A 15,595-nucleotide genomic window follows, 5' to 3' on the forward strand; every position below is an offset into this window, starting at 1 on the left:
ATCAGTAAGTCCATGCTCAACTGAGACAAAGCCATCACTGTCACTGACAGCACCAGCAAGAAATACAGTTATTACTGCAGGCCATTGAAGGAGGTTTCACACTAGCAGACACCTCAATGACAGGAGTAGAGTGTACATGATAGGGTAAGATGCAATGACAGCAAGGGAGCAGATGGAGAGCAAGTCAAATCCAGGCCAGAGAATGGGCAAGACAGGGAGAACTTGACTGGGAAGGTGCAGGAGGAGTGAGGGTTGCCTTCACTCACCTGCCACCAGCAGAAATAAGGGTTACCTTCACTAACTTGCCACCAGCAGTTCTGCAGCCATGTGTTGGCAGGTCTTAAAGGCTAGCAACCCTCACAATTTGCCTTTCCAGCAGCCTTATCCACATCCAGAGATAAGTGTTCCTATAGAAATACCTCATTGTTGCCTGACAGCCTGAAGAAGTGAAAGCACAGGAGCAAGACCATTGCTTTCCACTGACAAGTATATTCACCATGAATGAAAAGCAGCTGACAAATCAGAAGGCTCCACATGAAGTGCCAAATCCCTTGTTATCTTTCTCTCCAGGAGTCTGAGGGGTTGGATTTGTTAATTCAATGGGCTCCCTGTAGCTGCCAAGCTCAATTAAGGAAATCACATGTTTGCAGTCCCCTCTCTGAGCCTCTAGTACAGTCAGCATTTGGGCATCAGACAGAAAGGAGGAGCCATTTATTTTTCACTATAATCACCCTAAACTCTAATGAAAACACATCCGACTCAGCAGGCTTAGTTTTCTGGCTTGGATGTCAGGCGCCTACCTTCCTAATTCAGTATGAGGAAGAGGCAGTTTGCTTCTCTGCCTAATGCAGGCAGACAGGAGGACAAAACACAGCTTCTGCAAGTATGAAGTGCAGGCTGCTCAACAGTGCATGAGTAACTCTTCTGCAAAGACTGTGCTCAGATCATTGCCTGCATTCTGCTCTCCTGGTTCCCAATGCCAAATTAATGGTATCTTGGAGTTGGTTTCTTTGTAAATTTAGTCTCTGGGATGTGTTGGAACCAGACATTTTCCCACCATCAAATGCTGCAATTAGCAGGTTTGAGTTAAGTTGACGGAATTCCATTCACCTTTAGAAATGAAGTCTTACAATCCACTATGACAGGATGAGGAAAACCAGACTGGCCTGTTGAGAAGCTCAGGTTTTGAAGAAAGCAAAGAGATTTGCTAAAAACCTGGAAGGCTTCAGCAGCAGCCAGATTTTAATACATTGAAACTGCCTGTGGTGAAGGAGCATCACACTGATACTTCTCTTGCTGAGGTGAAGCATTTGCTCTGAGAGGAGCTCAAGGAAAGCCAAAGCTTCTGAAATATCTAACATGTTACTCCTTAGCAGGTCTGGAGAAAACGTTTCTCATAAGGCCAGAAGTTGCCATAACATTGTCTAAGCTGGGGCTAGGATGAGGATGGAACTCTGGAGTACATTTCCCTGTACAAATCCTGATCTTAAGCAAATGTCTGGGGTTTTATGGTGTATACCTTGGTAGTGAACAAGGTAAAAAGCTGACCATAATATTGCAAAGAAGAAAAATGTGGTATACCTTGCCCTTATGTCTGTGTAGGCTACAGTTCCTGGCCTGCATCAGGAACAGTGTGGCCAGTAGGACAAGGGAGGTTATTCTTCCCCTGTACTCAACACTGGTCAGGCCACACCTTGAGTACTGTGTCCAATTCTGGGCTCCTCAATTCAAGAGAGATGATGAGGTGCTGGAACATGTCCAGAGAAGGGTGACAAAGCTGGTGAGGGGCCTGGAACACAAACCCTATGAGGAGAGGCTGAGGGAGCTGGGGTTGTTTAGCCTAGAGAAGAGGAGGCTCAGGGGTGACCTCATTGCTGTCTACAACTACCTGAAGGGACATTGTAGTCAGGTGGGGGGTGGGCTCTTCTGCCAGGCAACCAGCAACAGAACAAGGGGACACAGCCTCAAGCTGTGCCAGGGTAGGTATAGGCTGGATATTAGGAATAAGTTCTTCACAGAGAGAGTGATTGGCATTGGAATGGGCTGCCCAGGGAGGTGGTGGAGGCACCGTCCCTGGAGGTGTTCAAGAAAAGCCTGGATGAGGCACTTAGTGCTGTGGTCTAGTTGACTGGATAGGGCTGGGTGCTAGGTTGGACTGGATGATCTTGGAGGTCTCTTCCAACCTGGTTGATTCTATGATTCTATGATTCTATGATCTCTGACTAACAGTGTTCTCAATATGTTTATCTGGTTCCATTTGCATCTAGTAATGCTTCAGCATTTCAGCCTTCTTTTCACAGGTGTGGGTATGAAATACACTTGACCTGAAAGATTGTGGAGTTTTAATCTTCCTTTCTCAACTTCAAAGCTATGAAACTCACAAGTGCTTTTATCTGTTAGAGTCCTACCACTAAACAAGCAGCTTCTTCATTCACATCATCACAACAGGTCAGAGTTATGGAAGAGAAGATAAAATTCACCAATGTGAAGACCAGTGAATTCGACACCACTCTGCACAGGAAATACCAAGAGCTGGTGGGCATATTGCAAGGAAAGGAAGATCTAATCAGTAGATTGGAGACACAGCTAGCAAAACAGGTAAAGATATTTGTTGGGTTGGAGTGACTCTGTGATGTACATTTCAAAGGTACAGATTATGTCTTTATTATGTATTAGACTCTCAGTTGCCTTCTGATCGGCTATAAAATGATACTGTGATCAGTGCACTCCTTCCATACTCTGTTGTGCTAGTTTGAAGCTAGCTAGAATGTTTTGGAGAGGAGAATTAGATTACAGGCTGTGAAAGAGAAACAGTGGTGATGTCTACTTCGCTCATAGGCTTGCTGAGATGTTTAAGAACAAGAGTGTAAATATAGATAAGGCAGATGCTCTCTGGGCTTTGCGGGCTGCATTTTTTCTCTCTAAGCTAACCTGCTGTCTCTCTGATTAATCCACCTGCTTCCTAACCCCCCTGGCCTACCCTCCAATCTTCCTTGGGCATAAGGCAAGATCTGGGGTAAGGGAGAGGGGTGGAAGAAAGGTGGAAGGGTGGTGGAGAGCCCTCCTGGGGACTCTGGTTGCTGGGAGGGCTGTTGTGTTTCTGTATTACCTTTTAACTTGTCTATTTCTGTCTATAACTATATATATTGTAAATATCTGCTTGTGTGTTGTGCTAGTCTGTAAATATGACACTTCATTCAATTTCCAGAGCTGGTGAGTCTAGTCTGGGTGATTTATAAAGTAGGGGGGGGAGGGGGGCAGGGGACACACAAACAGTCACATCTGTTGAGATAAAAACATCCATTCAGCCTCAGTTGCCCTCATCACAACTTCATTATAAGAGTTTGGTCAATATCCGTAAATGACTTCCCTGTGTTACCATTTAGATCCAGAACTGTAATGCTAGAATCTGGGCACAGTATTTCTCTGGCTTCCTAGCATAGAGGTTTCTCTGCAAAATCACTGTGGAGCTCATTTCTGCATCAGCATATACTGCTTCTTGGGAAGTTGCTGGTTCTTCTCAGTCTCCAATCCTTTAGCACAGTTTATCTCTTGTCAGATGCCCTTGTTACTAAAGAGTAGCTGTTTCCAAGTAGAGGTAGTTCTGTATTTTCCATTCTGAGTTGGTGGAAGGAAGGAGCTACATTACAGCAAGGCTCTAGCAAAGGCTTTACCCTGTGGCCTTTATAAGATGAGGAATGAGGTCTTCTTATACTTTCAAATGGAAAGAGCTCCTAAGAACTTTACACAAAAACAATACTTAGCTATATATTTGTTATCTTCAATATCAAAGTAATTGTCACCTATTTAAAAGGCAAGATAGATCAGTAAGCTGTCTGAATTTACTCAGACCAAGTATAGCATCAGGTCTTTGTAGTCCTCCGAGTTTCACTTCTCCAGGAGAACTTGCTTAGGGAGAGTATGGATGAAGTTTCTACATTTTGGAGGAGGAAGAAAGTGTTTGGAAGGAGCTGTGATAGTCATCAAGGTATGGAAGCAGCTCTTGCAATCAAAGATGTAAGAAATTCTGATTTGCTCAAAAATACAAGATGTGATTTGATTAGAATCGATAACCAAGTAGGTTATATCAGTAGTCAATAACAAGTAGGAAAAATGCTCTGATAGTCAACATCAAGAGGCAACAAGAGGCAAAGTTAAGTTCTAGGAGTGAAGAACAAGGCTTGACAATGTCAGGCAAGGAGGTTATTAAAGGTTCCTGTAAGGCATCCTATTTGTTCTCACTGTGATAGGGAGAGCTGTATAGTTAAGAGCATTAACAAGAGGACAGTGAGGTCATGCATGGACCAGACAATAGCATGAGATAGAAAGAATCTCTTAACTACTTCTGCATCCAGTTTTGGGGACAGGGATCTTCTGGAAAGAGTCCAGTGGAGGACTGTGAAGATGATCAGAGGACTGGAGCACTGCCTGGTGAGGAGAGGCTGAGGGATCTGGGGCTTTTTAGTCTGGGAAAGAGAAGATTGAGAGGGGATTTAATAAATGTTTATAAGTATCTGAGGGCTGGGGGTCAGGAGAGGGGGAGACAGGCTCTGCTCACTTGCTCCCAGGAAGCAATGGATGTAAGCTGCAGCACAGGAGGTTCCAGCTCAACACAAGGTGGGAACTTCTTTATTGGAAGGATCCCAGAGCACTGAAATTTGCTCCCCAGAGAGGTTGTGGAGTCTTCTTCTCTGGAGACTTTCAAGGCCTGTCTGGATGTGTTCCTGTGTGATCTGAGCTAAATTGTATGGTCCTGCTCTGGCAGGGGGGTTGTACTCAATGATCTCTTTGGGTCCTGTGATGGTTTGGGTCTTACTTGCTCCCCTACTCTTACGAAATCACCCAGACTAGATTAAGAAATGAAGCTTTATATTTACAGCTCAGCACAACATGCAAGCAGGTATTTACAATATAGAGAGCTATATACAAGTTAAAAGTAATACAGAAACACAACACCCGGCTCAGAAACAACCGGAGTCCCCAGAAGGGCTCCCAACCAAATCCCCCCTTTCCCCTGCCGCTTTCCCTCCCTTCAGAAATAACCAGATCAACCCATGTATATCTCACCTGATAAATCTGGAGATCTGTGCTTCCTCCTGGCTCCCTTTTATTATCATAGTTACTGGTGTTTGTTCACATCAAGACAGATAAATAACTGGAACAGAGAAACCATCATCTGCTACCAGGAGATGTTACCTTTGTTCATTTAATTAGAGAAGCAGGGGTGAATGTGTGATGTAGAGTATATTCCATCTCCCTTCCCTGTTACTGGAACTGATTTCTCCTTGTAGTTGCTTAAATCATTATGTAGATAGAAGACCCCTCAGTGACATTGCTTCCATGAAACCACACAGGAAGTGAGCAGAAGGCTTCAGGTGATTGTAGCATCCATCCAACATCTTTCAAAGGAAATTCCCAGAAAATGAAATAACACAGCTGAGAAAACACAGCTGCAAAAACAATGTCATAGCAACATTGCCCAAGCAGATACTTGGGGCAACAATGTTCATTGTGCAAATCAGTGGTATTTCCATAACACCTTTGTGTGGACAAGAACCTATTTTAATGGATATTTAAACATGCAACCACTTACACCATCTCAAAACCTTTGGCAGGTATTAGTGTTTCAAGGTCAAGCTGGAGTTTGGGTTTTTTTTTTTATCCTAAGTTGCATCTTTCTCTCTCTCTCTCTGTATATATATATATATATATATGTATATATAGAATCATAGAATCATAGAATCAATCAGGTTGGAAGAGACCTCCAAGATCATCCAGTCCAACCTAGCACCCAGCCCTAACCAATCAACTAGACCATGGCACTAAGTGTCTCATCCAGGCTTTTCTTGAACACCTCCAGGGACGGTGCCTCCACCACCTCCCTGGGCAGCCCATTCCAATGCCAATCACTCTCTCTGTGAAGAACTTCCTCCTAACATCCAGCCTATACCTACCCTGGCACAGCTTGAGACTGTGTCCCCTTGTTCTATTGCTGGTTGCCTGGGAGAAGAGGCCACCCCCCACCTGGCTACAATGTCCCTTCAGGTAGTTGTAGACAGTAATAAGATCACCCCTGAGCCTCCTCTTCTCCAGGCTAAACAGGCCCAGCTCCCTATATAAATTTACTTCTTCAGTAACAGTAGTGTGTGTGTGTATGTTAAATACATTGTTGGTATTAGTTTCCATCTCATGCACCTTTAAAGGTGCTCCACCTGTGCTTGCAGAGATTGAATTCCTTTTGCCTGGAATTATTGCTTAATTCTTATTAACTTGAGCCAATAATGTGTGTGTGCATGTAGGGTAGGCTGGGGGAGCAGTACAGATGCTTAAGTCTTGCAAAACACCTGTTTTAGCTCAAGTGTTGCAGAACCCTGATTAGCTTGCCACGGGAAATGTGGTCAAGGCCCACATAGATCAATGTGATCAAAGGCAATACCACATGGACTCCAGACAATTCAATGTGAGTCGTGCCAGAGACCTTTACTGATCGTTTCGGCTCTCAATATATCCCTCAGGGCATAAGGCACACGCCTACATATTAGCATAATTAGTCAAGGACAACCCACTCTGTCAGCATAAACCACGCCTTGTTTTCCTCATTAAAAAGGTGTCCACTATCTACCCTTTCTGAGATAAGGTGGCCAGCAGCTGGTGGGAACCAAGGTCAGCATCCTTGCCTGTTATTATCCTTCTTCACTCCGTTCCCACATCCTTTGTCTGTTTGCATTCCAACACTTAACGGCAGATAGCAACATTGCGAAACTGTAGAATCATAGAATCAGTCAAGGTTGGAAGGGACCACAAGGAGCAGCCAGTTCCAACTCCCCTGCCATGGGCCGGGACACCCTACCCTAGAGCAGGCTGCCCACAGCCTCAGCCAGCCTGGCCTTAAACACCTCCAGCCATGGGGCCTCAACCACCTCCCTGGGCAACCCATCCCAGGCTTTCACCACTCTCATGCTCAACAACTTCCTCCTCACCTCCAGTCTGAACCTCCTCACCTCCAGCTTTGCTCCATTCCCCCCAGTTCTGTCACTCCCTGAAAAACCATCTAAACTAGGTGAAGTTGCAGAGTGTACAGGAAAGGATCCGTGGTAGATGGCAAATTATTACCTGAGCTGGCTTTTGCCATTCCATGACAAACTTTTGAAACCCTCTGAATTTGACTCCAAGGATCATGTGAGGCAATTAGAGCTTGCCTTTCTGGGAGCCAGCTAAATAATTACATCTTGAATTTTATATCTGGAGTGGGAACTTCAATGTTTAAGTCACTCCTGATGCAGTAATCTAACTGAGAACAAACAGTTGGTTGTACTCTCCTAATGCATCAAATGTTTTTCTGGCACAGAAACAGCTGAGGACTGAGGAAGCCAAAATTGTTCAAGAGAAAGCCGCCAAGATCAAAGAGTGGGTAACATTTAAGCTGAGAGAGGTGAGTCTTTATTGCTGCCAGTTTTCAAAGACTCTGAGTAGGTACAGCAGCTGCACTGCCAGTGGGCTGCTCTGCGTGTCCTCCTGCCCAAGGACAGCCAATCTGCCACAGAGCAGGCTCTCTGCTTGTTTGGCACTACACATGCTCTCACTGAGGCTATCTACTGCTTGGGCCATACTATAAATGACTATGAAGTCACCAATGTCCAGATGCACTTTCAAAAGAAGATTTACAAGAAGCTTTCATGTAGCTTCCTTCTGCCTCCTTTTTTTTGAGTGCAGTTTCTGTCTTTTTCTGACAAAGCAGCTGTGACAGAAGGTATCTGTATTTTGCTCTTTCTCAGCATCGCTGACTATGGCTGTTTTCCTGCTGCTCATCATTTTCTTGTGTCTAACCTCTCCTTTCTATCCATCCTGTGGATTTGTGCCTCTGTCTGGGCCTAATTCAATACCTGCAAGAGATAGCAATGGATCACCATGCAGTTTAAAGATGTAGTAGTAGTTTATAACTGGGAGTGAAGCTATCTGCTCTTTGCTTTTTAATCCAGGTTTTAAAGCCATGGATTTCCTAGTTTATGCCAGAAAGGAAATTTGTTTTGAATTGGAAGAAGCAATCTTTGATGGCATTAATTGTGTTATGATGTGACTTTGTATTCTCATTAGATTGCCGAGGTAATTCATCGAGCTGCTGTACTGCTTTTATATTGTCCTGTAAGAGGTAACTTAAGGAAGCACAGGGGTTGACTTGGTGTGACCTGCTGTGAATCCAGGCCCATACACTCAGAGGGGTTGACTTGGTGTGACCTGCTGTGAACCCAGGCCCATACACTCAGAGGGGTTGACTTGGTGTGACCTGCTGTGAACCCAGGCCCATACACTCAGAGGGGTTGACCTGGTGTGACCTGCTGTGAACCCAGGCCCATACACTCAGAGGGGTTGACTTGGTGTGACCTGCTGTGAATCCAGGCCCATACACTCAGAGGGGTTGACTTGGTGTGACCTGCTGTGAACCCAGGCCCATACACTCAGAGGGATTGACCTGGTGTGACCTGCTGTGAACCCAGGCCCATACACTCAGAGGGGTTGACTTGGTGTGACCTGCTGTGAATCCAGGCCCATACACTCAGAGGGGTTGACTTGGTGTGACCTGCTGTGAACCCAGGCCCATACACTCAGAGGGGTTGACCTGGTGTGACCTGCTGTGAACCCAGGCCCATACACTCAGAGGGGTTGACTTGGTGTGACCTGCTGTGAATCCAGGACATACATTCAAATTGTGTCTTTGCTGGCAACAAAGTTTCTGTCAGATGCTCATTCTAGGTGCTTACAATGAACAAGTGGACCACTGTCCACTGAGAGACTTTGCACCTGGGCTGCAGATGGGTTCTCCTAGACAACATCATGAGTATGATTTCAACTTTGACTCCATCAGGAGAGGATTTTCTTTGGGTGCACCAGTGCTGCATTTAAGAATATGTGCTGAGACACTGCAAGCAAAGGCATAAGGCAAATGTGCACTAGTTGCAAATGTAAACACACCCTTAATGTTGTTTATTTTGTTGTTTGGGGTTTTTTTTGCCTTTGGTCCACTGGATCCAAGGGATCACCTTTTACTACACACAATGTGAGAGGAAGAAGTGCTCCTTCTGGGTAACAGTTTTTTGCTTGTCTCTTCCATGGCAATTATTTGTGCAAGAGGAGTAAATGATAAACAATAGCAGAAAGAGAAATTAAAAGGCCTGTTTGAGAATTGGATATAGTAGTTCCAAGGCTGGGATATAGTAGTTGCAAGCCTGTTTGAGCATAACAAAGTGTTTCACTGGGTTGTGTAGTGAAGCTGCTGAGTGGAAGGGTTTCAAAGAGACTGGCAGACTCACCTATCCTTTTTTTCCCCTTTTCCTGTTAAGACACTTGAATGTAACCAAGATGAAGAGGTGTTCTGTAGAGTGGAACACATACACACAGAGAATTTTGCATTATTCTTTATTTTTGTTGTTTCATAGCTTGAACTAGAAAATTACCACCTGAAAAACTGTAATCAGAGGCTGACAGAGCAAATCGAAGCCCTTCAAGACACATTGCAAGGTAAATGTGTTCACCTGCCATTGTAGCCTAGTAACCACCACAAGAGTGAAAAGCAGCATTCCTGGGCTGCATACCTAATTTTGTCTGAAATTAGCCCTTGTGCCAGTGAGGCAACCACTAGATTAGCTCTGTTCCTCAGTGGGTCCATTTTTAAGATGGGAAGAACATTGCTTGCCAGTCTTAAAAACCTAAGTGGCTTCTCACCAGCAATTCACTGCAGACTTATTTTTATTCAGAGCCTGCTTTTGCCATTAAAATTAGCCACTGAGGCCTGAATTAGGAGCAGTCATTGGAACGTGCTGCGAAACTCTTCAGTGACTTCAGTGGTGCAGGGTATCATAGAATCATAGAATCATAGAATCAGCCAGGTTGGAAGAGACCTTCAAGATCATCCAGTCCAACCTAGCACCCAGCCCTATCCAATCAACCAGACCATGGCACTAAATGCCTCATTCAGGCTTTTCTTGAACACCTCCAGGGACAGTGCCTCCACCACCTCCCTGGGCAGCCCATTCCAATGGGAAATCACTCTCTCTGTGAAGAACTTCCTCCTAACATCCAGCCTGTACCTACCCCTGCACAACTTGAGACTGTGTCCCCTTGTTCTATTGCTGGTTGCCTGGGAGAAGAGGCCACCTCCCACCTGGCTACAATGTCCCTTCAGGTATTTGTAGACAGTAATAAGATCACCCCTGAGCCTCCTCTTCTCCAGGTAGAAATCCTTGAGCTAATTTGCTTTAGAATATTAGAATCAGTCAGGGTTGAAAGGTACCACAAAGATCATCAAGTTCCAAATCCCCTGCCATGGGCAGGGACACCTCACACTAGATCAGGCTGGCCAGAGCTTCATCCAGCCTGCCCTTAAACACCTCCAGGGATGGGGCTTCCACTACCTCCTTGGGCAACCCATTCCAGGCTTTCACCATTCCATGCTCAACAACTTCCTCCTCACATCCAGCCTGAACCTACCCATCCCCGTCTTTGTTCCATTCTCCCCAGTCCTAGCACTATCTGACAGCTCAAAAAGTCCCTCCCCAGCTTTCTTCTAGGCCCCCTTAAGATACTGCAAGGCCACAATAAGGTCACCTCAAAGCCTTCTCCTCTCCAGACTGAACAGCCCCAACTCCCTCAGTCTCTCCTTGTAAGAGAGATTTTACCTTCACATGTGATTATCCTTACTCCCACAAGACCTCTGCTGGTGTGTAAGCTGAGCAACTGACCGGGCCAAGGCAGCAGCTGTCTGGTCTGCCAAAAGAAGCTGGATTCCTCTGTGCTGTCAGGTTGAGTTGGAGAAAGCTGCTTATGATGCATGTGCTTTTGTGGTTTGATGGATAGAACTTTGGTTGCCAGGGATGGGAACCAGCATCTTTTATTACAGCACATTTCTGAAGAGGAAATTCTCCCTTTTATTTTTTTCCTTCTGAGCTTGGTTTGGTTTACAGAACTTCACTGGGTACACAGGCAGAGAGATTTCTTCCTTGCAGAAGTCTCTCTGACATTCCAATCACTCCAGAGCAAGGGAATAGGGCAAAATTCCTTCTAAATCCCACCACATTTCTAGTTAAATGCTTTGTGACTGAATTTTTCTCATCCCCTCTGGCTCTGGCTGTTTACAAAAAGAGAATGGCTGGTAAGCTGCGTTAATAATCTGGTATTATGTGTTCCCCACTCTCTGGGCAGTAAACAGCTCTGGCCTCTCCTCTTATTGCACTCCTCGGTGTGCCAGGCTGAATTCAGAGGTCTCTGCAGATAGATCTTTTCTTGCTTGCCATCTACTAGTAACAGCTTCCTCTGCTTCATCTCCCCTTGCATCAAGGAAGCTGCAAAAACAAGAGTATTTAAAATGAATAGCCTCTTTTCTGTCTACAGTAATGATTTATCTCAGGGCAGGGGAAAATGTGTGCCAGGGTTTCTGTGTGTCAGTGTTATGTGTCACGAATACCTCGGTCAGCATTCAGTTCCTTGTGATTTAAGTGCCAAGGTCAAGCTTTCATGGTTGTCTCTATTTCAGCCGGCTTTCCAAGAGCACATTTTGTGCTCCCCGCAATCAACAGCGATTTATTCTGCTGTTTGCCCTTCCCTCTGTTACTTTGTCTTCACTTTGTTTCTAGTTCCTTGTAAAACCCATTATTGATTAAGCAATGCCTGCAGAGTTTGGTGCTCAGGCAGCATTTTTCAGCAATAGTTCTGCAGAATCACACTCACTCAGATTTATGCAATTTCCAAAGCATAGAATCATAGAATCAAGCAGGTTGGAAGAGACCTCCAAGCTCATCCAGTCCAACCTAGCACCCAGCCCTAGCCAATCAACCAGACCGTGGCACTAAGTGCCTCATCCAGGCTTTGCTTCAACACCTCCAGGGACGACGACTTCAGCACCTCCCTGGGCAGCCCATTCCAACTCAAATCACTCTTGCTGTGAAGAACTTCCTCCTAACATCCAGCCTAGACCTCCCCCAGAACAACTTGAGACTGTGTCCCCTTCTTCTGTTGCTGCTTGCCTGGCAAAGGAGACTGAGCCCTACCTTGCTACAGCCTCCCTTCAGGTAGTTGTAGACAGCAATAAGATCACCCCTGAGCCTCCTCTTCTGCAGGCTGCACACCCCCAGCTCCCTCAGCCTCCTCATATGCCTTGGTTCTTTTCTGTCAGACAATATGCAGGTGCCAGGGCCAACCAAAATCAGAAAGTAGGCCCACTCAAGCCAAAAGCCAGGCTGAGCAGTGGTCTGGCCTCTCACATGTTTTTTGGCAAAGTGTTGTGTGGGCACTTCCTTGTCATGACTGTGTTCAGAGAAGAGAAGAAACAGAGCTGTGGATAGCTACAATGAGCTAGACTGAAAACTTGTGTGAACCAGGATTTTGTCTCCTGGATGGCTGTGGGTGTTTCAGAAGAGAGTGTAGAAAATATTGCACATGTCTATAGCTCTCTTCCTTTCCATGTACCCTTTGAGCTTCTCTCAGTGTTTTGGGAAGTTCCTAGACCAGAGCTTCTGCCTAAACAGTTATTTGTCCCACCCACTTGTTTTCTGGCCTGTCTTTTGGATAGTGAAGCATTATCTTTCCCTTTTTATCTGCAAAGAAACCCTTCCTTCTGTAGATTTCAAACACACTGCCTGATAATTTCATTAGGTACCTCTTAATTGCCCTTTTAAAAGAAACTGATGAGTTTTTATTCATCTTCTCTATACTATTCTCATATAAATATGTGGCACTTCTGTTACAGTTGTGCCCAGGCAACTGTCCTGGTTGGCTGGCTGGACACCAAGAGTGGTGGTGGATGGTGGATGGAGTTAAGTCTGGCTGGTGCCAGTCATTAGTATTGTCCCCCAGTGTTCAGTACCAGGGCCTGTCCTCTTTAATATCTTTAATAATGATCTAGGTGAGGGAATTGAGTACACCCTCAGGAAGTTTGCAGATGATGCCAAGCTGGGTGGCTGTGTCCATCTGCTAGAGGGCAGGGAACCTTTAGAGCAGGATCTGGACAGGTTATACTGATGAGCCAAGGCTAATTGTATGAAGTTCAACAAGCCCAAGTGCCAGGTCCTGCACCTGGGTCACCACAGCCCCATGGTAAGTTACAGTCCTGAGCATGTGTAGTTGGAAGCTGCAGCCTGGAGAGGGACCTGGGGATGTTGGTTGGCAGTGAACTGAACATGAGTCAGCAGTGTGCATGGGCATCCTGGCCTGTATTAGAAATTCTGTGGCCAGCAGGAACAAGGAGTTGATCATCCCTCTAGACTCAGCACTGGTGAGGCCACACCTTGAGTATTATGTTCAGTTCTGGGCCCCTCACTATAGGAAGGATATTGAGGTGCTGGAGCATGTCCAGTCCAGTTGTCCAGTCTAGAGAAGTAGAGGCTGAGGGAAGATGTTATCACACTCTGCAACTCCCTGCAAGGACACTGGAGTGAGGCAGGGTCAGAGCCTCTTCTCCCTGATGACCAGTGACGGGACTAGAAAAAATGGTTACAAGCTGTGCCAGGGGAGGTTTGGGCTGGATATTAGGAAATGCTTCTTCACTGAAAGGGTTATCAAACATTGGAGTGGTCTGCCCAGGGCAATGGCAGAGTCACTATCCCTGAGGGTGTTCAAGTGGCATGTGGACCTGGTGCTTAGGGACATGGTTTACTGTTGACCCTTCAGTGCTGGGTGCAGGGTTGGACTGGATGATCTTTGAGGTCTCTTCCAACCAGATATATTCTGTGATTCTGTGTTAGTCCTAACTGGACCAGGATGCTACTGAAATACAGCTGCACTGCTCTCCAGCAGTTAGGGACTGACCTCCTGGAGAGCAGTGAAGGGGACTTGGAAGTCCTGGTGGATGGAAGGATGGCCATGAGCCAGCAATGTGCTCTTGTGGCCAGAAAGGCCAATGACATTCTGGGGTGTATTAGAAGGGCTGTGCTTAGTAGGTTGAGAGAGGTTCTCCTGCCCCTCTGCTCTGCCCTGGTGAGGCCACATCTGGAGTTTTGTGTCCAGTTCTGCTCCCCCCTCAGTTCAAGAAGGACAGGGAGCTGCTTAAGAGAGTCCAGCACAGAGCCACAAAGATGATTAGGGAAGTTGAACATCTTCCTTATGAGGAGAGCCTGAGGGAGCTGGGGTTGTGCTGCTGGGAGAGGAGGAGACTGAGAGGTGACCTCAGTCATGTTTATAAATACATAAGGGGTGAGTGGCAGGAGGCTGGAGCCAGGCTCTGCTGGTTGATGCCCAGTGACAGGACAGGGGGCAATGGGTGGAAGTTGAGTTTCCATGAGGAAGCTGGAATATTTTTTCCCTGTGAGCGTGAGAGAGCCCTGGAACAGGCTGCCCAGGGGGATTGTGGAGTCTTCTAGAACCACCTGGACCCATTCCAATGAGATCTGCTCTGGATGATCCTGCTCTGACAGGGGGGCTGGACCAGATGAGCTTTGGAGGTCTCTTCCAGCCCCTAACATTCTGTGATTCTAACATGAACAACTTGCTACTGTAAGTAACACTTTGGACAGCAGAGCATTTGAATGCCCCAACCGTATCTTTTCCTTTCTTGTAGACATGCCCAGCATTCCTCCCTTCCAATCTTCTTGGAGTTGTAATTCTCTGAAGCCCAGAGCATCACCCTCTTTTGCTGACAAGATAGACCAGAAGTCTGAGCTCCTTACACCTGGTTTCAGGCCTACAAAGCATGCCCTCTCTACAGGAAACATAGTCCTTGCCAATGACACCTTTACTGAGGATGAAGAGGATAAATCTCTGCTTTCCCAGAGCACACTGAAGCTTATGTCTGAGCCATCAAGCTGGAATCTCTCCACAGAGAAAGATGTATTCCCACCCATAAGTCCTGAACACAGGCTAGAATGCTCTGACCCCACATCACTGGACCCTCCAGCCTCAGCCCCAAGAATCCTTGAGGCTTTGACTTTCCAGTCATCTTTGGAAGGAAACCAGAGCTCTGTGAGCACCTTGCAACAGGTAGCTTTAGACGGCAGCCGCTGCCTCTTCGCTGCTGATCTGAGTGCCAGGTTCCACTCCCACCAGTTGGACTCCTCTTCCTCAGGAAAAATAACCACCATGCTTGAAGGCCATCTTCAGACTACTAAGCCACCCTTGGTTGTGTCAACATCAACTGTTACAGCACATGCCCTGTGTCCAGGGAGGGAACATGGCCTTGGCAGTAGCATGACCTTTCCAAAAACACGAAATCCTAGTACACCCAGAGACAGTATCCAGCTGGCCAAGAGACATTACAGCCAGCCACAGCCAGGGGCTAGTTCTTTCCATCGTGTGGTGAGCTTAGAGGCTAGCACCTTCCAGCCCATAACAGGCTCTCCAGTCTGCCATGGGCAAGTCAAGGAGACAGATATTGATGATAATGGGGTACTGGAGAAGATGGAGACAGAACATGACCTGGTGTGTGAAGAAGCTGGAGCATGTGAAGAAATCAACCACTTATTTGCAGGACAAAGAGAAACTGGGAGCTCTAAGGCTGGCATGCTTGACCCAGGAGCTAAACCACCCACTCCACCACTACACAGATTGCCATCATGGGTAAGAAACAAGAACAATCTGACAAGTTCTGCTTTTCTTTGACTAGTTAGGCTAC

The 15,595-nt window shown here is 46.2% G+C and overlaps 1 protein-coding gene across 1 annotated transcript in view; it reads left to right on the forward strand.

Annotated features, from left to right (window-relative positions):
* Positions 1–15,595, forward strand: part of PLEKHH1 (pleckstrin homology, MyTH4 and FERM domain containing H1) — a 76,372-nt gene that overhangs the window by 15,218 nt on the left and 45,559 nt on the right. Inside the window, exons 4-7 of the mRNA XM_064143934.1 lie at positions 2,449–2,598; positions 7,349–7,432; positions 9,435–9,516; positions 14,546–15,540. Of these exons, the coding sequence (XP_064000004.1) occupies positions 2,449–2,598; positions 7,349–7,432; positions 9,435–9,516; positions 14,546–15,540 (1,311 nt within the window). The remainder of the gene's footprint in view (positions 1–2,448; positions 2,599–7,348; positions 7,433–9,434; positions 9,517–14,545; positions 15,541–15,595) is intronic.

Source organism: Pogoniulus pusillus, chromosome 1, assembly GCF_015220805.1.
Source record: "Pogoniulus pusillus isolate bPogPus1 chromosome 1, bPogPus1.pri, whole genome shotgun sequence".
Classification (NCBI taxonomy): domain Eukaryota; kingdom Metazoa; phylum Chordata; class Aves; order Piciformes; family Lybiidae; genus Pogoniulus; species Pogoniulus pusillus.